The sequence below is a fragment of the Mobula birostris genome, chromosome 13 (genome assembly GCF_030028105.1).
Source record: "Mobula birostris isolate sMobBir1 chromosome 13, sMobBir1.hap1, whole genome shotgun sequence".
NCBI lineage: Eukaryota > Metazoa > Chordata > Chondrichthyes > Myliobatiformes > Myliobatidae > Mobula > Mobula birostris.
In genome coordinates, this window is record NC_092382.1 from 108268048 (window position 1) to 108294370 (window position 26323).

General features: G+C 49.9%; 1 protein-coding gene across 2 annotated transcripts; it reads left to right on the plus strand.

Annotated features, from left to right (window-relative positions):
* The first annotated feature begins 10664 nt into the window (after nucleotides 1–10664).
* Nucleotides 10665–25588, plus strand: LOC140207313 (uncharacterized). 2 transcript variants are annotated; one of them, XM_072275817.1, is made up of 6 exons: nucleotides 10665–10738; nucleotides 19088–19204; nucleotides 22026–22460; nucleotides 23117–23259; nucleotides 23710–23774; nucleotides 24533–25588. In XM_072275817.1, the coding sequence occupies exons 1-6, from the start codon at nucleotides 10714–10716 to the stop codon at nucleotides 24720–24722; spliced, it is 975 nt and encodes a 324-aa protein (XP_072131918.1). In that variant the 5' UTR covers nucleotides 10665–10713; the 3' UTR covers nucleotides 24723–25588. The 2 variants fall into 2 exon arrangements, with proteins under 2 accessions (XP_072131918.1, XP_072131917.1); XM_072275816.1 differs by lacking the exon at nucleotides 10665–10738 and adding an exon at nucleotides 14556–14682.
* The last annotated feature ends 735 nt before the right edge of the window (nucleotides 25589–26323 follow it).

The following is a 26323-nucleotide window of genomic DNA, read 5'->3' on the forward strand; positions in this document are numbered from 1 at the left end:
TATACCATGGCCTTCTCTCTCTCCCCTCTATCTCTCTCTCTCTCTCTCTCTCTCTCTCTCTCTCTCTCACTCTCTCTCACTCCCTCTCTCTCTCTCTCTTCTTTTTCTGTCCTCTCTCTCCTTCTCCTGTATCTCACTCTTGTTCTTCTCCAACATCTCCTCACTCTCCGCTTTCCTTCCCAGCATTCCTCCCTCTCTCTTTCCCTCCTACCTCTCTCCCCTCCTCAAACATTCTCCCTCCCTCAGTACGCACTCTCTACATTTATTTTCCTTCAAACTTCTCCTCCTCCCCATTGTATTATTTCACTCACTCTCCATCAGACCTACTTTCTTCCTCCGTCCCACCACCAACAGCCCTGGCGCCCTGAGCAGGAGATATCCTCACCCACCCACACTTGCAACCAGACCACGGAGTTCCCTGCATTCTCCCTGCACATTAAACCTGTCGAGGGTTGGGTTTCTGGATGAGGTGCCATTTGGCCTGGGATGTCCAGCCGTCTCTCACTTTTCCTCTCTCCTTCCCCTTCCTCACATCCATTGCCCCTTTACGCCAGCCCCAACTACTTCGGCCCATCTCCCTCCGTCCCTTCACCTCTTCCTCCCATCCACACTCCGTCACTTCCCGTTTTCTCCCACCACACATTCCTTCTTTCCATCGCTTCTCTTCCACTTCCTTTTATCTCCTTATTTACTAAGGTAGTCTCCACTGCTTCACTGGGCAGAGAATTCCGTAGGTTCACCACACTCTGGGGAAATCAGTGCCTCCTCATCTCCGTCCTAAATCAACTAGCCCGAAACTGGAGGCAACGAACCTCAGGTCTAGTTTCACCTCCCAGTGGAAACATTTTTCCTGCCTCTATCTTATATATTCATTTCATTTTTTTTTAATGTTTCTCTAAGATCTCCTCTAATTCTTCTGAATTCCAGTGAATACAGTCCCAGGTGACTCAGTCTCCCCTTATTGTCTTATCCCCTCATCTCTGGAATTAACCTGGTGAGCTTCATCTGCACCGCCTCCATATCCGCTACATTGTTCCCCAAGTACGGCGACTGGTACTGCACGCATACTACAGGTGTGTCCTCAGTAGTACCGTGAACAGTTGCGGCATAACGTCCCTGCTCTTAAATTCAGCCCCTCTCGCTATGAATGCCAGCATTCCATATAACCATATAACTATATATGGTTATCTGCCTTCCTGACAGCCTGCTGCACCTGCAAACCAGCCCTTTGTGATTCATGCACAGGAGCTTGTGAGTCCCTCTGCACAGTAGCAAGCTGCAATTTTTACCATTTAAATAATAAACTGCTCTCCCATTTTTCCTTCCAAAGTGGGTGACATCCCTTTTACCAACGTTGTACTCCATCTGCCAGACCCTCACTCACGCAGCTTAGCGATTAATGGGTCCCTTTCGGAATGGCAGGCGGTTACCAGCGGGGTACTGCAGGGTTCAGTGCTGGGCATGCAGCTGTTTACAATATATATTAATGATTTAGATGAAGGGATTAAAAGTAACATTAGCAAAATTGCTGATGACACAAGCTGGGTGGCAGTGTGAAATATGAGGAGGATGTTCTGAGAATGCAGGGTAGTTGGACAGGCTGGGTGAGTGGGCAGGTGCGTGGCAGATGCAATTTAATGTGGATAAATGTGTAGTTATCCACTTTGGTGGTAAGAACAAGAAGGCAGATTATTATCTAAATTGAGTCAAGTTAGGAAAAGGGGAAGTACAACGAGATGTACGTGTTCTTGTACATCAGTCACTGAAAGCAAGCATGTAAGTACAGCAGGCAGTGAAGAAAGCTAATGGCATGCTGGCCTTCATAGCAAGGGGAATTGAGTACAAGAGCAAAGAGGTCCTTCTGCAGCTGTACAGGGCCCTGGTGAGACCACACTTGGAGTACTGTGTGCAGTTTTGGTCTCCAAATTTGAGGAAGGACATTCTTGCTATTGAGGGAGTGCAGCGTAGGTTCACAATGTTAATTCCCGGCATGGCGGGACTGTCATATGCCGAAAGATTGGAGCTACTGGGCTTGTATACTCTGGAATTCAGAAGGCTGAGAGGGGATCTTATTGAAACATATAAGCTCATTAAGGGATGGGACACGCTGGAGGCAGGAAGCATGTTCCCGCTGATGGGTGAGTCCAGAACCAGAGGCCACAGTTTAAGAATTAGGGATAGGCCATTTAGAACGGAGTTGAGGAAAAAACTTTTTCACCCAGAGAGTGGTGGATGTATGGAATGCTCTGCCCCAGAAGGCTGTGGAGGCCAAGTCTCTGGATGCTTTTAAGAAAGAGATGGATAGAGCTCTTAAAGATAGCGGAGGCGAAGTATATGGGGATAGGGCAGGAACTGGATACTGATTGTGATTGATCAGCCATGATCACAGTGAATGGCGGTGTTGGCTCGAAGGGCCGAATGGCCTACTCCTGCACCTATTGTCTATTGTCTATTGTCAACCTATCTATATCTCTCTGCAGACTCTCAGTATCTTCTACACACGTTGCTTTTCCAATCAATTTAGTATCATCAGAAAACCCAGATTCACGACACTGGATCCCCTCTTCCAGACTATTGATGTATATCGTGAACAGTCGCGTACCCAGCACCGACCCTCGCGCACACTGCTCATCACTGATTGCGAAACAGAGTGACGCCCATGTATCCCATTCTCTGTTTTCTATTGGTTAAGCAATCCGATACCCATGGGAATCGCTCCTGCAGCTATCATTCAGTAATGCATGCAACATCATATTTCCCAGTCTGCAACTGCGCTAAATTCATCTTCTTATTCCGTGTACCGTGTGCATTCAAATATAACACCTTCAGTCCTGAAATCATCCGCGATTGTGTCCACCTTCTACATTGCAACTCATCTTATTGACTGCAAATTTGCCGTCAATAGCCTCTCCTCACGACACAAAGCCTCTGTTTGTAAACAGTTGCCTCATCTTCAAACCAATTATCCGCCTCTCCTGCCGCCTTCATTTATTGAAATATATGCAGCTCGGCACACTATTGAGAACATGTTTAACCGTTCTATTGCTAACTGTGTATTAGTTCTGACCACCATGATTCTGTAAGCCTCTCTAATAAAGTCTCTTACATTTCCCGGGTGATAGCATCTCTGAGGATTTATACTGGGCAACACATTGACCCGCTGCGCTCTGTCTCTCTCCACAATAGGACTACAGAGACTGCAAACTCACTCGCTCTCCACCAGGCCTTGGACCAACTGGGAAATAGCAATACCTACGTCACGCTGCGGTTTATTGACAGCAGCTCAGCGCTCAGCACAGTCACGACCTCAGTTCTATCCAACAGGCTGCAAAGTCTGGGACAGGCTATCTCCCTCTGCAACAGAACGTTTGACTTCCTCATCGGGAAACCGCAGTCAGTGCAGGTCGCTCGTAGCATTTCCAATCTGCAGGTGGTGTTGAAGACAGATTAGGGAACTGAGCAAAGCAGTAGCAGATGGAGTGCAGTGTGGGGAAGTATATTGTCACGTACCTTCTTAGAAAAGAAAAAAAAAATATATAAACGTTTTTTTCTAAACGGAGAGAAAAAAAATAGCTGAGGCGCAAAGGAACTTGTGGATCCTGTTGCACGATTCTCTGTTGGTTCACTTACAGGAGTCGGTGGTGAGAAAAGCAAATCAAATGCTCGCATTCCTTTCCAGAGGGCGAGATTGTAAATGCAAAGGTTTGATTGTAAGGTTTTAAAAGACACTGGTGAGGCCTAAGTTGGGGTATATTGTGAGTCAATTTGTGCTCCTTTGACGAAAAGGATGTGCTAACTTTCGACGCTGTTCCATAGAGGTGAACGAAAATGATTGGAAACGTAGAAACATTGAAAACCTACAGCACAATACAGTCCCTTCGCCCACAGTGTTGTGACGAACATATCCCTGCCTCAGAAATTACTAGGCTTACCAATAGCCCTCTATATTTCTATGCTCCATGTATCGATCCAAAAGTCTCTTAAAATACTCTATCCTATCGGCCTCCACCACTGTTGCCGGCAGCCGATTCCACGCACTCACCACTCTGAGTGAAAAACTTACTACTGACATCTCCTCTTTACCTGCTCCCTAGCACCTTAAACCCCTGTCCCCTTGTGTCCCTTTGTCCGCTTTCAGCCCTGGGAAAAAGCCTCTGACTATCCACGTGATCAATGCCTCTCATCATCTTATACACCTCTATCAGGTCACTTCTCATCTCCGTCGCTCCAAGGAGAAAAGTCCGAATACACTCAACCTATTCTCATTATGGATGCTCTCCAATCCAGGCAACATCCTTGTAAATCCCTTCTGCACCCTTTTGTTCCGGCATTGAAACACTTTTCACAGGAGGAGCATTTGATCTGGATCTGTACTCAATGGAATTCTGGAAAATGAGTGGAGACCTCACTGAAACCTATCAAATGTTCAAGATCTCCGATAGATTAGCTGTGGAGATAAGGCTTCCTACGTTGTGAGCGGAGGCGATAATAAAACTAGTCAACACGGCCTCAGGATGGAGGAATGTCCGTTTAAAAAGGAGATTGGCTCTCTTGGTCTAGTCCGTGAAGTCCAGATTCCGCTTCACAGTCCGGTTCATCGTTCCTTATTCCAGGTTTTCTGGTTTTCCCTTTTTCTGTTTGCTGCTCTGATTGAAGAAGCTTATTCTAATTTTGGACTGGCTACATGAATAGCTCCTGGGTTCAGCTTCATTTAGACATAGACATAGAAGAGTACAGCAGAGTACAGGCCCTTCGGCCCACTATGTTGTGCCGACCATCAAACGCTGCCTCCCGTATAAACCCCGACTTAAATTTCATCATGCACCTGTCTAGCAGTCTCTTAAAGTTCAGGTGCGTATCTGCCTCCACCACTGACAGTGGCAGCGCATTCCACGGACGAACCAATCTCTGAGTATAAAATAAAAACTTCCTCTAATATCCCCCTTGAACTTCCCACCCCTTACCTTAAAGCCATGTCCTCTGGATTGAGCAGTTGTGCCCTGGGTGAAAGGCGTTGGCTATCCACTCTATAAATTCCTATTATTATCTTGTACACGTCGATCATGTCACATCTCATTCTCCCTCTCTCCAAAGAGTAAAGCCCTAGCTCCCTTAATCTCTGATCATAATGGATACTCTCTAAACCAGGTAGTATTTTGGTAAATTACATCTGTACCCTTTCCCATGCTTCCCCATCCTTCCAACAGTGAGGCGACCAGAACTGGACACAGTACTCCAAATGTGGCCTAACCAGAGTTTTATAGAGCTACATCATTACATCGCGAATCTGAAACTCTATCCCTCGACTTATGAAACATAACACTTCTTAAGCTTTCTTAACTGCCCTATCTACCTGTGAGGCAACTTTCAGTGATCTGCTGTCATGTAGCTCCAGATCCCTCTATTCCTCCACACTACCAAGAATCCTGGCATTTTCTTTGTACTCTGCCTTGGAGTTTGTCCTTCCAAAGTACACCACCTCACACTTCTCCTGGTTGAACTCCGTTTGCCACTTATCAGCCGATTTCTGCATCCTATCAATGTATCTCTGCAATCTTCGACAACCCTCTACACTATCTATAGCACCACCGACATTTGGGTCGTATGAAAACTTGCCAACCCACCCCTCTACCCCCACATACAGGTCGTTAATAAAATGACGAAAAGTACAGGTCCCAGAACAGATCCTTGTGGGGCACCACTAGTCACAATCCTCCAATCTGAATCTACTCCCTGTACCACGACCCTCTTTCTTCTGCAGACAAGCCAATTCTGATTCCATCTGGCCAAACTTCCCCGGATCCCATGCCTTCTAACTTTCTGAATAAGCCTACCGTGTGGAACCTTGTCACATGCCTTACTAAAATCCATATAGATCACATCCACTACACTACCCTCATCTATATACCTCGCCACCTCCTCAGAGAACTCTATACGGCTTGCTAGACACGATCAGTCCTTAACAAAGCCATGCTGCCTATCCCTGATCAGACCATGTTTCTCTAAACGCTCACAGAAACTATCTCTAAGAATCTTTTCGAACCGCTTTCCCACCGCAGTCGTAAGGCTCACTCTTCTATAATTACCCAGACTATCGCTACTACTTTTTTTGAACAAGGGGACAATATTCGCCTTCCTCCAATCCTCCGGCACAATTTCCGTGGACAACAACGACATAAAGGTCCTAGTCAGAGACTCAGCAATCTCGTCCGTCACCTCATGGAGTAGCCTGGGGAATATTCCGTCAGGCCCTGGGGACTTATCCGTCCTAATATATTTTAACAACTCCAACACCTCCTCCCCCTTAATATTAACATGCTCCAGAACATCAACCTCACTCATATTGTCCTTACCATCATCAAGTTCCCTCTCATTGGTGAATACCGGATAGAAGTATTCATTGAGGACCTCGCTCACTTCCACAGCCTCCAGGCACATCTTCCTACCTTTATCTCTAATCGGTCCTACCTTCACTCCTGTCATCCTTTTTTTCTTCACGTAATTGAAAAATGTTTTGGGGTTTTCCTTTACCCTACTCGCCAAGGCCTTCTCATGCCCCCTTCTTGCTCTTCTCAGTCCCTTCTTAAGCTCCTTTCATGCTTCCCTATATTCCTCAATAGACCCATCTGATCCTTTCTTCCTGAACATCATGTATGCTTCCTTCTCCCACCTGACTAGATTTCCACCTCACTTGTCACCCATGGCTCCTTCACCCTACCATTCTTTATCTTCCTCACCGGGACAAATTTATCCCTAACATCCTGCAAGAGATCTCTAGACATCGACCACATGTCCATAGTACATTCCCCTGCACAAACATCATCCCAATTCATACTCACAAGTTCTAGCGTTATAACCTCATAACTTGCCTTTCCCCAATTAAACTTTTCCCTGTCCTATCTGATTCTATTCTTTTCCATGATTATGCTAAAAGCTAAGGTGCGGTGGTCCCTGTCCCCCCGATGCTCACCCACTGAGAGATCTGTGACCTGACCCGGTTCATTACCTAATACTAGAACTAGTATGGCATTCCCCCTAGTCGGCCTGTCCACATACTATGACAGGAATCCGTCCTGGACACACTTAACAATCTCTGCCCCCATCCAAATCCCTGGAACTAATCAGGTGCCAATCAATATAAGGGAAGTTAAAGCCACCCATGGTAACAACCCTGTTATCTTTGAACTTTTCCAAAATCTGTCTCCCAATCTGCTCCTCTGACTCTCTGCTGCTTCCAGGGGGCGTAGTGAATACCTCGAATAGAGTAACTGCTCCATTCCTGTTCCTGACTTCCACCCAGACTGACGCAGAAGAGGATGAGGTTACATTACGCACTCTTTCTGTAGCTGTAATAGTATCCCTGAATAGTAATGTCACCCCTCCTCCCCTTTTCCCACATCTCTATCCCTTTTAAAGAACTGAAATCCAGGAATATTGCGAATCCACTGCTGCCCTGGTGCCAGCCAAGTCTCTGTAATAGCCACTACATCATAATCTCATGTATGTATCCAAGCAGTCAGCTCATCACCTTTGTTCCTGATGCTTCTTGCATCGAGGTACACACATTTCAGCCCTTCTGCCTCACTACCTTTACACCGTTTATTCTGCTTCTCTTTCCTCAACGCCTCTCTGTATGTTAGATCTGGCTTTACTCCATGCACTTCTTTCACTGCTCTACCGCTGCGGGTCTCATCCCCCTCGCTAATTAGTTTGAACCATCCGAAGCCATGCTGGCAAACCTACCTGCAAGGATATTGCTCCGCCTCGGGTTCATGTGCAACTCATCCCATCTGCACAGGACCCACCTTCCCCAGAAGAGATCCCAATGATCCAAAATCTAAAACCCTGCTCCCTCCACCAACTTCTCAGGCATGCATTCAACTGCCATCTCCTCCAATTCTTACCATCACTGTCACGTAGCACTGGCAGCAATCCTGAGAACGCCACCCTTGAGGTCCTGTTCTTCAGCCTTCTGTCTAATTCCCGAAACTCACACTTCAGGACCTCATCCCTCTTCCTGACTATGTCGTTGGTCCCAACATGTATCACGACTTCTGGTTGCTTTCCCTCTCGTACCAGGATGCCTAGCACCCGGTCAGAGACATCCCGGGCCCTGGCACCCGGGAGGCAACAAACCATTCGGGTATCCTTCTCACGTCCACAAATTCTCCTGTCTTCTCCCCTGACTATAGAGTCTCCAATGACGACAGCTCTCCTCTTCTCCGTCCCACCGTTCTGCACCACAGGGTCAGACTCAGTGCCGGAGGCCCTGCCACCGTGGCTCACACCTGGTCGGTCGTTCCCGCCAACAGTATCCAGGACGGTAAACTTATTATTCAGGGGAATGTCTACAGGGGTGCTCTGCACTACCTGTCTGCTCACCTTTGCTTTAACCCTCTGACTGGCACCCAACTACGTGCTTCCGACAGCCTAGGTGTGACTACCTCCCTGTAGCTCTCATCTATGACTGCCTCATTCTCCCTTATGAGTAGAAGGTCAACCAGTTGCTGCTCCAGATTCCTTACACGGTCTTCCAGATCGCCCAGCCGTATGCACTTGTGGCAGATGTGACTCTGCGGGAGGGGAGCTTTCCCCCAAGACTGCCACATCTCACATGAGAGGCACATCACCGTCTCAGGAGACATTGTAAAAACTAACTGCGAGCAAGCTTGTCCTCCGCCTCTTCTCGTCGAAGCCTCTCGAGTCAAAACGTTACAGCTCCACTCCTTCACTGGCCCACTCACTTACTGGCCGCATCGCATGAGCTGTCCCTCTATTTATCTTTTGAGCTTTTCAAAATGTTTGTTCCGTGACCTCGACTGCCCAATCAGCTGCTTTCTGCTGAGCCTGAGCTATCCAAATCTCGATTGTCTAATCAAAGGCTTTCTGCTGATCTATTCAAATCTTGATTGACTTGATTGCACAGACCAACTGCCAAAACTGCCAGAATCTCTCGACTCAAAGCCTCAAAGCTCCACTTCTTCACTGGCCCACTCACGCACTGGCTACAAAGAGGAGAGGGTGATGATTTGGAGAAAGGGGGGAGGTAAAACGAGAGGACGGGGAGAGGGAGATGCAGAGCAGCTGGAAGGTGGGTAGAGAACTGGAGAAGAAGGACGAAAGGGCTCCATTCTTGTCCTCACCTTTCCCTGCGCTGGGATATTCTTGTCCCGGCTTTTAGAGTCTTCACGGAGAGGCAGAAACACACAGGCAGAGACGGCAAGAGAAGGGTAGGGAATGAGCGTCAGGCAACATTTCCCCAATCCTGAACCACCTCGTCACCCCCCCCCCAATTCCTGTGACCCCCTCCTCACCACTCTACCTTGTCTATCCGTCTTTTTCTCGGAACATCCTCCTCCTTCACAGAGAGGGGAGACATTCACTCTGAGGGTGAGGGAAAGACTTTCTAGCCTGTGTTGTATAGCCCCCACCCCGCCCTCTACCCCACTCCTCATTTTCAACAGAGGTTCCACCCCCCCGCCCGGGATAACCCCATAACTTTCCCGTCCATACCCGTTAAAACTTGCCTTCCCCCTCTCCAACACATCCTGCACCACATTATATTCACAATTTTCTACTCCCTCCCAAATCCTTCCTCTCCTGCACGCCCTGTTCTCATATCCACAACCTCCACGCCTCCCTCACTTTACCCTCCAACATTCTTCTATGACTATACCGCCCTGACCCTACCCCTTTTCATTTCTGTCCTCTCCCCTCCCTCCTACCCCCGAACCTGTCTCCTATCACAGGCGCCGGAGGGTCTCTCAGTCAGTCTGTGCAGCGCCGGTGGGAGCTCAACACACCGAACGGGGCGCGGGAGATTGGGCACCTCAACCTCCTCCGCCTCCGCATCCTCCCCTAACGCCCTCGACCGCCACCTTTGGGAAGATGATGGGGAAGGAGAGCCGTTGACCTCACTCAGAGGTAGGGGACTCACTCACATCGGTGGGTTCTGGGTGTTCGACCCGGGGCCGTGGTTTCTCATGGACAGAGCGCTGAAGACCCGGCGATAAGGCGGAGCAAAGGGAGCGTCCGACTCGCAAACCGGGAACCAACCGGGACGGTGCAAAACTCCAGGACAATGGAGGCTGTGTGCTAGCGACACAAATCCCTCCGACATTTCCGCCCTCCGTACGCCTGCCATCCTTCCCTACTCATCTGTCCACTCCTTTCCTCTATCTCCCTCAATCGATTACTCTCTCCCTCCATCGTCCACCTTTCTAATCCCTCATTCCTTCCTTCCCGGTGCCCCTTCCACCATTTTCTTCCGCTTTCTCTCACAAGCGCTCACCGTCTCCTCACACTCTATGTCTCCACCTCTTCCTCCCACTCATAATTCCCCATGTCCATCTGTCTTACTTCACCAGCTCTCTCCTCGCCCTACCTCTTCCCTCACCCCTCTCTTGCCACTCCTCCCTCGCTATCGGCTTCTCTCTCTCCGCCAACCCCGTTCTTGCCTTTTTTAACTCCCCACTCTCACCATTCTTTGTCCCGCCATCTCGTCTCACTGGATCACTCTCTCCAACACCCTCCATCTCTCTCCACCCCCCGGTTCCTTTATCAGCTGTTCATCCGGTGTTTGTGGCGGTCACACCCCCTTGTCAACACGGGCTTCCTCTGACAACGGATCCTTCCCCTCGCTGAGCTCAGAGACGCAGAGAATCCTCGACAGGAGGACAGAGCGAGATTTACGTGAATGCGACGTTCGCCAAAATGGACTCACGCTCTCCTTCCAGAGGTAAGCGGGGCGGAAAGACGGAGGGGGAGAGCTCCATGGTGAGTCTGATCCCGCGTGTCTGTGATCGGAAGGTGTGGAGGGAGATTCACTCGGTGCCTGACCCCGGGAATATGTGATGGGACGGTGTGGAGGGAGATTCACTCTGTGTCTGACCCCAGGGGTGAGTGACGGGACGGTGCGGAGGGAGATTCACTCTGTGTCTGACCCCGGGAGTGTGTGATGGGACGGTGCGGAGGGAGATTCACTCGGTGCCTGACCCCGGGAATATGTGATGGGACGGTGTGGAGGGAGATTCACTCTGTGTCTGACCCCAGGGGTGAGTGACGGGACGGTGCGGAGGGAGATTCACTCTGTGTCTGACCCCGGGAGTGTGTGATGGGACGGTGTGGAGGGAGATTCACTCGGTGCCTGACCCCGGGAATATGTGATGGGACGGTGTGGAGGGAGATTCACTCTGTGTCTGACCCCAGGGGTGAGTGACGGGACGGTGCGGAGGGAGATTCACTCTGTGTCTGACCCCGGGAGTCTGTGATGGGACGGTGCGGAGGGAGATTCACTCGGTGCCTGACCCCGGGAATATGTGATGGGACGGTGTGGAGGGAGATTCACTCTGTGTCTGACCCCAGGGGTGAGTGACGGGACGGTGCGGAGGGAGATTCACTCTGTGTCTGACCCCGGGAGTCTGTGATGGGATGGTGTGCAGGGAGATTCACTCTGTGTCTGACCCCGGGAGTGTGTGATGGGACGGTGCGGAGGGAGATTCACTCTGTGCCTGACCCCGGGTGTGTGTGATAGGACGTTGCGGACGGAACTTCACTCTGTGTCTGACTCCAGGAGTGTGTGATCGGACAGTGTGGAGGGACCCCGGGAATATGTGATGGGACGGTGTGGAGGGAGATTCACTCTGTGTCTGACCCCAGGGGTGAGTGACGGGACGGTGCGGAGGGAGATTCACTCTGTCTCTGACCCCGGGAGTATGTGATGAGACGGTGTGGAGGGAGATTCACTCTGTGTCTGACCCCAGGGGTGAGTGACGGGATGGTGCGGAGGGAGATTCACTCTGTGTCTGACCCCGGGTGTGTGTGATAGGACGTTGCGGGCGGAACTTCACTCTGTGTCTGACTCCAGGAGTGTGTGATCGGACGGTGTGGAGGGAGATTCACTCGGTGCCTGACCCCGGGAATATGTGATGGGACGGTGTGGAGGGAGATTCACTCTGTGTCTGACCCCAGGGGTGAGTGACGGGACGGTGCGGAGGGAGATTCACTCTGTCTCTGACTCCAGGAGTGTGTGATGGGACGGTGTGGACGGAGATTTGCTCTGCTTCAGACCCTCAATGCTCTGTCCCCAGCTGAAACTGGTGTATCGTATGTGGGCCCGCTCTAAGCCTCGGATCTGGACAGATAGGCCCAGTTTTATCCTTATTGCTCTGACTGTATTTAGGAGACGTTTCTAATGCTGTTCAGGGCAAGTGTCGGGTTGACTCTAGTGATTCCCTGATTGAGAGGGAATTCATGGGAGCGGCGTCGTGGAGGGAGCATTGTGAACGGTTGGGGACATGTGTGAGCTTTGGTAAGGGCCGGGTGTCGGAAGCGCTGTCGAAGGGACTCTATGGAGGGAACGTGATGAAACTTGTGAGGAGGGAGTGGCGTGGGAGAAGAACATTCTTTGTGAAGGGCGCCGTAGTGTGAATGTCGTGGGAGAGGCGGTGCGGAGGAAGGGGCATTGAGGAGTGTGCGCTGGGTGATGGCATGGCATTTTGGAGGGCCGTTGAAGGACTGTTGTGTAGCGACGGGACTGGGAAAGGCGGGGAAGTGACAGAGAGGTCATTAAAATTTTAAAATCCACTCTCTCTCGTTTCTAACCGAACTATCTTTGCCTTTCTGCTTCCTGACTACCCATTCTCACTTTATCTCTCCCCTCATCTTCTCTGATCCTTTCTTTCTGACCTACTCTTTCCATTATCACACCCCCCACTTCCCTTCCCACCCCTCCCCATTTTCCACTCTGTCATCCCCTTCTCCTCTTTCTCCCCCTCCTTCTCCCTTTAGTCCCTCGACTGTACCCTCCCTCTCCCTTTTTCCCTCATTCTCCCCTCTCCACCTCTTTCAAACAATATCGTCCCTCCTCGTCCTCTCCATCCTCTCTTCCTGTCTCTCAGCCTCTGCCACTCTTAACCCCATCTGTCTCCCTGTCTCTCTCCCTTCTGTCTCACTCTCTCCCACTCGTTTCCCTCTCTTCTCCAGCTTCCTCACCACCCCATCTACCCGTGATTTCACTTTCAGGGAATCGTGTCCCTACATCCCTGGATCCGTCTGTTCTGCAACACTCCTCAGGGTCCCTGTCTACCCGTGACTGCACCTTCAGTGAGCCATGTTCCTCTGTCTTGGCTCCCTCTGTTCTACAACACTATCCAGTAATTCTCCCCACCCCACCGATGTGAAGGACACAGCCTGGGTTGTCATACTGAAATACGAGAACCGTCTCTTCACTGATCTAGATCGTATTTGCCCACTAAACCACTGCACCAGCCAATCGAGGTCCCACTATGGAGATAACTGGATTTACTGTTTACCACGCCGCCAACGTTAGGGCCGTCTCCAAGCTTCCCAACCGCAAGTTGTAAAATCTGCTACAAATGGTGAATATAGTTGCCAAAGATCTTTGGACCCACCTGCGACTCCCTGGTGAACACCATCAGTGAAGGATTTCTAGCCTCACCCCACTCGAACACATCCTCCACCACATTCTCTCCACCATTTTCTACTCGCTCCCAAATCCTCCTTCTCCTGCACTCCCTCTTCTCACATCCTCACCCTGCACGCCTTCCTCACTTTACCTTCCACATCCCTCCCATGACTATACTGCCCCTGACCCTACCCGTTTTCACTTCTGTCCCCTCCACTCACTCCTACCCCCCAACCTGTCCCCTATCGCAGGGGCCGGAGTCTCTCTCAGCCGGTCTGTGCAGCGCCAGAGGGAGCCCGACACAACGAACGGGGCGCGAGAGAGTTTTCACCACAACCGCCTCCGCCTCCTCATCCACCACTAACTCCCTCGACCGCCACCTTGGAGAAGATGATGGGTAAGGAGAGCCGTTCACCTCAGTCTGAGGGAGTGCACTCACTCACTTCGGTGGGTCTGGGTGTTTTAACCGGGGCCGTGGTTTCTCATGGACACAGGGTCTGAAGCCCCGGCGATGAGCCGGAGCTGAGGGAGCGTCCGACGCGCAAACCAGGAAACAACTGGGACGGTGCAAATCTCGAGGAAAATGGAGGCTTTTTATTAGTGACACGAATCCCTCCGACATTTCCTTCCTTCTGAGGCGGCCATCATTCTCTACTCCTCTGTCCATAGCTTTCCTCAATCGTCTCCTTCGATTCTTCTCTCCCCCATCGTCTACCTTCTTAATCGCTCATCCCTCCCTCCCGGTTCCTCTCTTCCCTCTTTCTTCCGCTGTCTCTCCCAATCCCTCTCCGACTCCTCACACTCTATGGCTCCACCTCTCTCTCCCCCACCCCCTGTTTCGCCATGTCCACTTGTCTTACTTTCCCAGCTTTTTCCTCACACTACCCCATCTCTCACCCCTCTCTACCCACTCTGCCCCCGCTATATGCTTCTCTCTCTCCGCCAACCCCGATCTTGCCTTTTCTCTCCCTCCGCCTAACTCCCCACTCTCACCATTCTTTGCCCCGCCACTCTCGTCTCACTGGATCACGTTCTCCAACACCCTCAGTCTCTCTCCTCCCCCTGGTCCCTTTATCAGCTGTTTATCCGGTGTTTGTTTGTGACTGCCACATCCCCTTGTCAACATGGGCTTCCTCTGACAACCGTTCCTTCCCCTCGCTGAGCTCAGAGACTCAGAGAATCTTCCACAGGAGGACAGTGCGAGACTTACATGAATGCGAAGATCGTCAAAATGGACTCACGGTCTCCTTCCAGAGGTTAGTGGGGCAGAAAGACGGAGGGAGAGAGCCCCATTATGTGTCTGATCACGGGAGTGTGTGATGGGCCGTTGTGGAGGGAGATTCTCTGTGTCTGACCAGGGGAGTGTGTGATATTACGCTGCAGAGAGAGCTTCACTCTGTTTCTGACCACGGGAGTGTATGATAGGACGGGGTGAAGGGAGCTTCACTCTTTTTATTACCGAGGGATTGTGTGATGTGACGGTGCGGAGGAAGCTTCACTTTGTGCCTTCCCACGGGAGTGTGTTATGGGACGGTGCGGAGGGAGCTGCACTCTGTTTCTGACCGGCACTGCTCTGTCCCCAGCTGAAACAGATGTTTCGTACTGGGCCCTATCTGAGCTGCGTGTCCCGACACATGGGCATCACATTAATCCTCATTGCTCTGACTGTGTTTAGGAGACGTTTCTAATGCTGTTCAGAGCAAGTGTCGTGTTGACTCCGGTGATTCCCTGATTGAGAGGGAATTCATTGGAGCGGCGTCGTAGAGGAGGCATTGTTAACTGATGGGGGCGTGTGAGAGGACAGTGATTTTTGGGAAGGGCCGGGTGTAGGGTGCGCCGTGGCAGGGTCTCTATGGAGGGAGCGTTATGAAAGAGGTGAGAAGAGAGTGGCGTGGGAGAAGAACATTCTGTGGGAAGGGCGCCGTGGTGTGAATGTCGTGGGAGAGGCGGTGCGGAGAAAGAAGCGAGCGCTGGGTGATGGCATGGGATTTCGGAGGGTCGTTGAAGGTCTGTTGAGTAGCGACGGGAATGGTAGAGCCGGTGATGAAGGCGAGAGGTCGATAACATTTTAAAATCCACTCTCTCTCCTTTCTAACCCCACTATCTCACCCCTCTCTCCCCTTCTGCTTCCAGCCTCCACACTCTCCCTGTATCTCTTTCCCTCTCCTCAACCTCTTCTGAGGTTGAACAGGTTGGGTCTTTATTATTTAAAAGGTAGACTGTTGAGGGGGGACTTGATAGAGGTATTTAAAATGATGAGAGCGATATATAGAGTTGGCACGGATAGGCTTATTTTTTTCCACTGAGAGTGGGGGACATTCAAACAAGGGGACACGAGTTGAGATTTAAAGGGCAAAAGTTTAGGGGTAACATGAAGGGGAACTTCTTTACTCAGAGAGTGGTAGCTGTGTGGAACGAGAAGTGGTTGAGGCAGGTTCGATGTTGTCGTTTAAAGTCAAACTGGACAGCTATATGGACAGGAAAGAAATGAAGGTTATCGGCTGTGTGCAGGTCGGTGGGACTAGGTGAGAGTAAGCGTTCGGCACGGACTAGAAGGGCCGAGATGGCCTGTCTCCGTACTGTAATTGTTATATGGTTGTGTGGTTATATGGTTTTCCTTTCCTTTCTTTCTCACTCACTCTCTGCATTCTCTTCTCCCTCTCCTCCCTTCCCACCCCTCCCACTTTCCCCCCGCTGTCATCCCCTCTCTCTTCTCTCACCCCTCTCTCTCCCCTTCTCCCCGCTATCATCCACTCCCCCTCTCCCCTTTCCCCCTTTCACCCCTCCCCTTCTTTCAAACTCTCTCTGCCTCTCCGTCCTCTCCTTCCTCTCTTCCTGTCTCTCATCCTCTGTCACTCTTCACCCCATCTGTCTCCCCCTCACTCACCCCTCTCTCTCTCTCACCCTCTCCTACTCTTTCCCTTCTGTTCCCTCCCGACATCACCGCCACATCTACCTGTGAGTTCCTTTTCAGGAAATCGTGTCCCTGCACCCCTGGGTGCCTCCGTTCTACAACAATCCCCAGGGTCCCTGTCTACCTGTGACTCCACTTTCAAGGAACCGTGTACATGTACCCCCTGGGTCCCTCTGTTGTACATCACACCCCAGAGTCGCTGTCTACCTGGACTCCGCTTTCTGGGAACCGTGTCCCTGCAGCCCTGTGTCCCTCTGTTCTGCAACACTCCCCAGGGACCCTGTCTACCTGTGGCTCCACTTTCAGGGAACGTGTCCCTGTACACCTGGGTCCCTTTGTTCTATAACAGTCCCCGGTGTCCCTGTCTACCTGTGACTCCACTTTCGGGGAACCATGTTTCTGTACCCCTGGATCCCTCTGTTCTGCAACGCTTACCAGGAACACCTACACCGCCCCCCGCCCCCCCAGTGTGAAGTCTTACCCTGGGTTGCCATACTGAAATAGGATAGCTTGCATTTCTCTGATCTAAATTGCATTTGCCCACTCGGCCACTTCCCCAGCAAATCGAGATCCCACTACAGAGATAACTGTATTCACTGTTTACCTCCCCACTATAGGAAGGATGTGGAAGCATTGGAAAGGGTACAGAGGAGATTTACCAGGATGCTGCCTGGTTTAGAGAGTATGCATTATGATCGGAGATTAAGGGAGGTAGGGCTTTACTCTTTGAAGAGAAGGAGGATGAGAGGAGACATGATAGAGGTGTAGAAGATATTAAGAGGAATAGATAGAGTGGATAGCCAGCGCCTCTTCCCCAGGGCACCTCTGCTCAATACAAGAGGACATGGCTTTCAGGTAAGGGGGTGGGAAGTTCATGGGGAATATTCGAGGAAGGTTTTTTACTCGGAGTGTGGTTGGTGCGTGGAATGCACTGCCTGAGTCAGTGACGGAGGCAAATTCACTCGTGAAATTTAAGAGACTACTAGGCAGGTATATGGAGCAATTTAAGATGGGGGGTTCTGTGGGAGGCAGGGTATGAGGGTCGGCACAACAATGTGGGCCGAAGGGCCTGTACTATGCAGTACCATTCTATGATCTTTGTTAAGAAGGCGATAAGTATGGTTGCCTTTATTAGTCGGGCATTATGTTAACAAGTTAGGACGCTGTGTTGCAACATTATAATGCTCAAATTAGGCTGTATCAGGCGGATTGTACAACGTTCCGGTCACCACATTACAGGAAGGATGTCAAGGCTTTGGAGTGTCTCCAAGGAGTTTGAACAGGACGCTGCCTAGATTAGATGACATGTGTAACAACGAGAGGTTGGACACTTGGTTTATTTTCTCTGGAACGGCGGAAGTTGAGACAGAGGATTCTTTTTTTAGAATATGAGAAGCACAGAGAGATTAGACTGTTAGTATCTTTTCACCAAAGTTGAAATGTCTAATACCAAAGGGAATGTACTCAGAATAACACTGTGAGTCTGTTATGTGGTGAAAAGCTTGGTCTGCCTTCTCTGTGTGACAATAATAAACCAATTTACGAAATCTACAAGGCGGGATGTCCTAAACATACAATGGCTAGATTATTATCCATGTTCTCATCTGAGCTTTTGCCACAGACGGCAGATTTCCCATTGCGGATCAGTAGTTAACACCACTAGTCACTGACGACCAACCAACGGCCTCCGGCCTCTGTGTTCTGTAGACAAGCCAATTCGGATTCCAAATGGCCAATTCACTGTAGATCCAATGCATCACAAAATTATGAATGACTCTTCCATGACAGAGACGTTGCCAAAGGCCAGTCTAAAGTTAACTCTTTAACACCCTACTGCCCTGCACGATAATCCCAAGATTCCTCTGTATGTCGCCATTTAAGTTCTGCCGTTAACTGTTTCCTGTCCCTTCACATTTACTTGGTAAAGCGCAAAGCCTCACATTGACCCGGGTTAAACTTCATCTGCCTTTTCTCCACCCACATTAACAACTGATCGATATTCCACTGAATCCATGGACGATTTTCTACACTGGCCACAATGCCACCAAACTTTGGCTCGTTTGCAAATTTACCAACCCACACAACTCCACTTTCATCGATGTCAGTCCGATCCATCAACAATACCAGAGGTCCCCGCGCTGGTCACTGCGGAACGCCACTAATCACAGACCACAAGCGAGAATAAGTCCCATGCGTCAGCACTCTGTGCCCTGTGTAAGCAGGCCAACTCAAAGTTAAAATCTCAGTATTCAAAATACATTTATTATCAAATCTTCTTTCTTTATTTCTTTATATTTAACCCTGAACCACCCCGCCATTCAGGACAAAGCAATTCTTCAATGTAATCCTAAACTAATTTCCGAACAATTTACAACTTTGAAAAATAACAAACTCCGAATGCTAACGGACAATTCCCCATGATCTGTTGGATAAGGCTCTCCTGAGGGACTGACTCAAACGCCCAACTCAGGTCCATGTGGACAACATCCAGGACTCTAACTTCATCGATCACACTGAAGACAGTAAAACACCCCTCGAATCAGTGAGACAACAGTCAGAGTTTTCCAGAGTCATGGAATTTGAACTCTCAGCGATGCCGACTGGAAAGTTGATGAGATTGAGGGGGGGGGGGGGGGGCGGGGGCGGGGGGTGATCGTGGTAGACGGAGAGAGCGCCGATGTTGGGTGGGAGCGAAACCCTGTGGGTGTCACGGCTGAATTCACACATACTGAATGGTCTCTCTACAGGTGCGCATAAACAAGAGCCGAAAGAGAACATCGGAAATAGATCCTGCCTGAAGATCTGCCTGCTCTGCTTAGTTACGTCCGTCCTCGTCGCGATAGTGGCCGGGCTCTTGATCTATGGTGAGTCCAACGGGAACCGGATGGTGTCCGACCATTAGGAAGCGGAAAGGATTGAAGTGCCCGCGTAAAACCTCACAGTGACGCCGACACGGTTCTCAATGTCATAACGACATGACCCTCTTCGTAACACTAAGAGGACCGTTACCGTGACGCGGTCACGCCGTAACCGGCCCGCCCCTCAGCGTGACAACATCGCTACCCGTACAGCGACACGGGCAGGAACCCGCACCTCCTCGTGACACGCTTATTTGGAAACTGCCCTGACCGTGACACACCCGTCTCCGTGACCTGGAAATGCCCGGTTCCGAATAAGGGACCCGCTCTGAAAGTCATACCGGCACATTTCTCACAGTAACACCGACACAGTTTCGCCATGAGTATAGGACCATAAGACATTCAGACACAGGAGCAGGCTTAGGCCGCTTGGCTCTTCCAGTCTGCTCCGCCATTTCATCATGGAAGATCAATTTCCCTCTGAACCCCAATCTGCTGCCTCCTCCCCGTATCCCTTCATACACTGACTAATCAAGAATCTATTAACCTCTGCACTAAATAAACCCAATATCGCCCTCTACAGTCCCTTTGCAATTCTCCCTACGTTTAGAAAATAATCTACGCTTTTACTTCTTGCTTAAAAGTGCCTGAACAGACATTGTATTCCACCTGACACTTCTTGGCCAATTCTCCTCACCTATGTAGGTTTTCTATGTCCTCTCCTCTTCCTCTGCAACACCAGCCGCTCTACTTATCTTTGCACTTTCCGCAAACATGGCCAAAACCCTATTATTTCCTTCATCTACATTGCTGATATTTTATGTAAAAGGTAGCGGTCTCATCTCAGACCTTCTGGAACACCACCAGTCGTCGGTAGCCAACCAGAGGTTTCTCCCGTCATTTCATTCCCACTCTTTGTGTCCTGCAAATCAGTCACTGCTCTATCAATTTTTTTTCCTGTAACAACATAGGGTTTTAACCTGTTATTCAGCCTCATGTGTGGTACATTGTCAATGGACTTCTGAAAATCCAAGTACACAAAATGCACCGATTCCCCTTTGTTTAACCTGAGCCATGTTCCTACAAAGAATTTCAAGGACTGATCATGCAAGATTTTGATAAACCTGAATCTGTGTAGAAGATGATGAGAGGCATTGAACGTTTGGATAATCGGAGGCTTTTCCCGGGGCTGAAATGACTAACACGAGAGGGCACAGCTTTGTGGTGCCGGAAAGTAGGTACAGAGGAGATGTCAGGGTTTTTTTTTTTTCACCCAGACAGTGGTGGGTGTGTATAATAGGCTTCCGGCGAGGTTGGTGGAAGCAGATACGATAGGGTATTTTAAAAGACTACTGGACAGGTACATTGAGCTTAGAAAAGTAGAGGGCTATGTGTTACCCGAGATAATTTCTAAAGTAATTTCATTTTCGGCACAACATTGTGGGCCGAGGGCCATATTGTGCTGCAGACTTTCTCTGTTTCTAAGATTTTCCTTGATCGAAACTATGCTGACTTCGGCCTATTTTATCATGGGCCTCCAAGTACGCCGAAAGCACACACTTAATAATCGACTGCAATATCTTGCCAACTACAGGGGTCGGAGTGACAGGCCAGTGATTTCCTTCCTTCTGCCTATCTCCCTTGTTGAAGAGTGGAGTGTCATCTGCAATTTCCGAGTCTCCGGAACCATGGCAGAATCCAATGATCATTGAAGAAGCAATTGTAATGCTCCACAATCTCTTCAGCCACCTCCTTCAGAACCCTGGGTTGTAGACCATCTATTCAAAATGTCTTGTCTACCTCATACTTCTCAGTTTCACAAGCACCCTCTCTGTACCAGTGCCACCTTCAGTCACTTCAGCCCCCCGACAATCTCAAATCTCACGCATAATGCTAGTGTTTTTCACATAAATCCTGTTGCGTAATCCTTCTTCAATGCCTTCACCATTTCCCTTTCCCCGTTACTATGTCCCCAGTATCCTTTTCCAGTGATCCAATATCTACTCTCGGCTCTGCTTTACACTCTATATACCTGAAGAAACGTTTGATATCCTTGGCTTTTTACCTTTGCAGTTTTGTAACTCGAGCCACAATGATTCTACAACTTACGATCCTATGCCACATCTTTCCAATCATTTTATTCCAGTTTTTACCAACAGAGTCACGCCGCTCCCTGTGCACACCTGCCTGTCTTTTCAATACAATGTCTGTCCTTGGGCGTTAAGCTCCCAGCTGTAATCTTCCTTCTGCCACGACTGAACGATATCCACGACGTCATATATGCAGTTTTATCTCACCGCTGAGTTTATTTAACCCCTCCCGAACAGCTCCAGAAAATCTGTTACTAAGGATTTTGTTTCACCTCGGGTTCAGTTACAGACAGTCCCATTTGTACAGTTCGTAGATCCTCCAGATGGGATCTCAATGATCCGGAATTAGAAATCCTTGCCCCCGACAGCAATTAGTCAGGCACCGACATAACACTCACCCTGACACCTTCACGCATCTCACCATGACACCGACACGCCCATCACCATAACTCAGAAATGCACCTCACAGTGACACCGACTCACCTCTCACCGTGACAACCGACACGCTCTTCACAGGAACACATAAACAGCCTTTACCGTAACACTGATACGCGCCTCTCCACAACACGGAAACGGTTCTCGCCTTGACGCCGTCACAAATCCCACCGCGACAGTGACAGGCTTTTGACCGGAACATGGACACACTCATCGTCGTGATGTCGACACATCCCTCAATACAACACCGACACGCCACTCACCGTGACACCAACACACCATTCACCTTCTCTCTCTCTCAGTGTTACAGATCCGTCAGTCTCTGATCGCCTCCGATCAAAAGTACCAGAGACTTTGGGAACAACATCAGGAGATGAACAGGACCCAGTGCCAATGTCCACTGCAAATTCACCAGCCGAACTCAACCCTTGAACCAATGACATCAGAGGATTCCCGCGAGGACATCCCCCAGGATAAATGTCTCAATAATGTTTCCGTCCCCAGCAACAACGTCTCCATCCTCGAACACAAATTGTTTAACCTCCAAAGCAACTACTCCATCCTAGTAAACAAATCGTTCGTCCTGGAAAGCAACCTCTCCGTCCTGAGCACCGATCTCTCTGTTCAGCATCAAAAGCAAACCGATCTCCGCCGAATTTTCAATTACCTCGAAATGCAGTGTAGAGCTCTGAACGAAACCAAGGCTCAAATCTGCCATCTGCTGACGAGGAGGAAAGGTGAGATAACAGCCGCCATTCACCAGTTCCTAATCACGGGATAGAAAGAGGAATCTATACCTTGTGGCTGGTCTCGGGAATGTTCATTATGAGGATGCGATTGGACCGACACCCGTAGGGTTACACCGAGTGTGTGTTATGGGACGGTGGGGTGGAGCGCCACCTAGTGTCCTACATGGAGAATGTGTGATGGGGAGGTGTGGAGGGAGAGACACCTAGTGTCTGTACCCGGGAGTGCGTGATGCGGTGCTCCGGAGACAGATTAGCTCAGGGTCTGACGCCGGCAGTGCGTCATTCCGCGGTTAAACCCGTGTGTTTCTGATAGACCGTGCGGGGGAGCTTCTCACTGTCTGACCCTGGGTATGTGTGATATGACAGTGTGGATGGATATTCAGCCTGTCACTGATGCCGAGTGTCTGTGATGGGACGGCGCGGAGTGAGCTTCACTCCGTGTCTGACACCGGGTGTGTGTGTTGGAAGGGTCAGGGGGAGTTTCATTCTGTGTTTGAACGCCGGAATGGGTCATGGGACCGGTGTGGAGGGAGTTTCATTCTGTATTTGACACTGCGTGAGTGTGATGGGACGGTGTGAAGGGATTTTTTCCCCCAGCGGAAGTAATGAAGGAGGATTCACTGTTCCGTGTTCATGATTTCCAGATCAAGCGTGTTCCCGGAATTGGATCAGAAATGAAGACCTTTGTTACTTCATATCCACATTTGAAATATCTTACGACGGAGCGAAACAGAATTGTTCAAACTCTGACTCAAAGCTTCTTGAAATAAATTCAAATGAGGAAGAGGTATGTGTCAGAAGACATATCCACATCAGAGTGGAGCTTCTTCCACACCGTCCCATCACATATTCCGGGGTCAGACACAGAGTGAAGCTCCCTCCACATTATCCCATCACATACTCCCGGGGTCAGACACAGAGCGTCTCTTCCTCCACACTGTCCTTTCGCACACTCCCGGGGGCAAACGCAGAGTGAAGCTCCCTCCACACCGTCCCATCGTATATTCCCGGGGCCGACACAGAGTAAATCTCCCTCCACACCGTCCCATAGCACACTCCTGGGGCAGACACTCATTGAAGATCCCTCCATACCGTCCCATCGCACACTCCTGGGGCAGACACTGAGTGAAGATCCCTCCACTCCGTCTCATCACACTCGCCGGCGGTCAGAAAGTGAGTGACGCTCCTTAAATTGTGCTCATTTTGAATCATTAATGACAGCCATTTAATTTCACAGAATTTTATTAACAAAGCTGTCGGCGACCAAAATAATTCATACTGGATTGGAAAATGCAAAGCCGGGTGAGATTTGGGTTCATGTAGGTTTTTGAAGAGAGAATGGGTCGTGAGTTTTATTTGGGGACTGATACGGGCTGTGAGAAGGGAGTGAACGTTGGGATTATATTGGGTAATGTCATGGGGCTGTGGGGTGAGAAAGGGGAGTGCGAGTATTTCGGGGAAAAAGACGCGGCCTTCAGATAGAAAGTGGATCAGGGGAAGTATTTTGGGGAATCAGACCGGCCTGTGGGGAGAGTGGAGCTGTGGGATTAGTTTGCAGATTGACACGGTTCCGTGGGAAGACGTTCAGAGTGTGGGAGTATCCTAGGGACTAACACGGGACCGTGGGGAGAGGCGGGCTTTGAGAGTAATGGGGAAGTAACAGGACTGTAGGGGGAAAATGGATCGTGGGGTTATTTTGAGGACTCCCGGAGCTCTGTGGGGAGAGAGTTGAGCAAGGGATCAATCTGGGGCTGACACAGGGCTGCAGAGAATGAGTCAGTGAGTGTTTTGGGAACTCGTACAGGTATGTGGGGAGAGAGGAGGTTAGTGAGAGTGTTTTGAGAATTGGTAGAGTTATGTGGGGAAAGATTGAGTCAGTGGGAGTATTGTGTGGACTGACACCGCTCGGTGAGGAAAGATTGAGTCAGTGGGAGTAGTTTCGGAACTGACACCGGTCGGTGAGGACAGATTGAGTCAGTGGGAGTAGTTTGGGGACTGACACAGGACTGTCTGCTGGAATTGTGTTGCTCCTTTTGAAATTGTTTACCCCTCCTTGACAGGAAAGTGGCCTCTAATGTCGTGTACAAGGTGAACTCTGGAAAGTTCGAATGCAGTGAGTGTAAATCCAGTTGGCTTCACAATTGCAAAAATGATCAGCACCGTTTCATCTGTGAGAAGACGGCACCCGTGTGCCTGGATATTCCTGAAAAGATCCGGAGACTTTGTCAAAAGCCTGTCGGCCCTACTTGAATCAAATGACTACACTTTCTTTCTCCCCCCGACTGTCACAAACCCCATCCTCTGCCCTTCGCTCCTACCCTATTCTGCTCCCTCTCTGCATCACAATCTTACTCGCCATCTCGCCTTCTCTTTACCCTCGTCCCTCTAAACTCCTTCTCTCCCTCATATCTCCTCCCCTCCCATTTCCCCATTTCATCCGAATTTCTTTCCACTCACGTTCTTGTCTCACTCTCCCCGTCCTCTTACCTCCCAATCCTTCGATTCTCTACTCCGTCTCTCTCCCACTCCCTCTCTCCTTTTTTACAAAATCCAATCGCTCTCCCTCTTCTCTCTTCAGCTACTCTCACCTCAATCATGTGTCCTAATGTTCTCTCTACCCCAGCCCTGAGGAGAAAGAGAACACGCATTCGCCCTATCCGTACCCCTTTCAGAATAAAGCTTCAACGTTTCCGACCTCTCTGCATAATTCTGTCCCTCGACCCCAGGCAAAATCCCCGTAAATGTCCCCCTGCATTCTTTCCAGATCAGTGGCATCTTTCCCACAACAGGGCGTCCAAAACTCAACATCGTACTCCAAGTGCGTCCTCACAGATATCTTGTCGAACTGGAACGTGTCCTTCCGACTCCTGTACTCATGCCCTGACTGATGAAGGCCAGCGTGCCCACTCTCCCAGCATAGAGAGAATGTATCGCATGTTTCCCAGGTGATTTATTATCAGTGACCTATACCACCTGAGATTTAATCTTTTGCTGGATAGTAAGGCGCAAAAATGTGAAATTAATGTTAAGTACAAAGCGACAATCAATACCGCAAAAAAATGTGGAGTTGGTGCTCATGTGTTCAAAATAAAGTGGACGAGGGAAAGAAGCAGTTCCTGAATGGCTGAGATCTCAGGTCCCTGTGCCTCTTCCCCGATGGTAGTAAAGAGCAGGGAGATTGTCCCGGGTGGTGAGGAGCTTCAGTAATGAACGCCGCCTTTTCAAAGCATCGCATCGTGAGGATGTCCTCGATGCCGCAGAGCGTTGTGCCCCTGATGGAGCTGGTTCAGTCTACATCCCGACACAAAATAATCTGCAGATGCTGGGATCAAAGCAACACTCACAACACGCTGAAGGAACTCAGCAGGTCGGGCAGCATCCGTGGAAAAGATCGGTCGACGTTTCGGGTTGGAGCCGTTCGTCAGGACTGTAAGGGAAGTGGCAGAGGCCCTATAAAGAACCTGGGGCGAGGGTGGTAGGAAGAAGTCTGGTAGGTTCAAGGTGAAAAGCCAATAAGGGGAAAGATAAAGCGTGGGTGAGGGGAGGCAGGGAGCTGATATCAGGAAAGGTGAAGAAAGAGTAGGGGAAAACACAGTGGGTAGTAGAAGGAGGCGGGACCATGAGGGAGGTGATAGGGAGGTGGGGGAGGGGCAGAGTGACATGGGGATAGAGGAAGGGAGGGGGAGGGAATTACCGGAAGTTGGAGAATTCTATGTTCATACCAAGGGGCTGGAGACTACCTGGACGGTATATCAGGTGTTGCTCCTCCAACCTGAGTTTAGCCTCATCATGACAGGATGAATGGGAGTGGGAAGCAGAGTTCAAGTGGGTGTCTACTGTGAGATCCAGCA

What these genes read in the sequence shown, in the direction of transcription:
- LOC140207313 (XM_072275816.1), top strand. Translation starts at nt 14,637, where the DNA reads ATGAATGCGAAGATCGTCAAAATGGACTCACGGTCTCCTTCCAGAG. An exon ending in GGCCGGGCTCTTGATCTATG is followed by an intron (nt 19,205 to 22,025) that starts GTGAGTCCAACG and finishes TCTCTCTCTCAG; the next exon opens with TGTTACAGATCCGTCAGTCT. An exon ending in TAAATTCAAATGAGGAAGAG is followed by an intron (nt 23,260 to 23,709) that starts GTATGTGTCAGA and finishes TTAATTTCACAG; the next exon opens with AATTTTATTAACAAAGCTGT.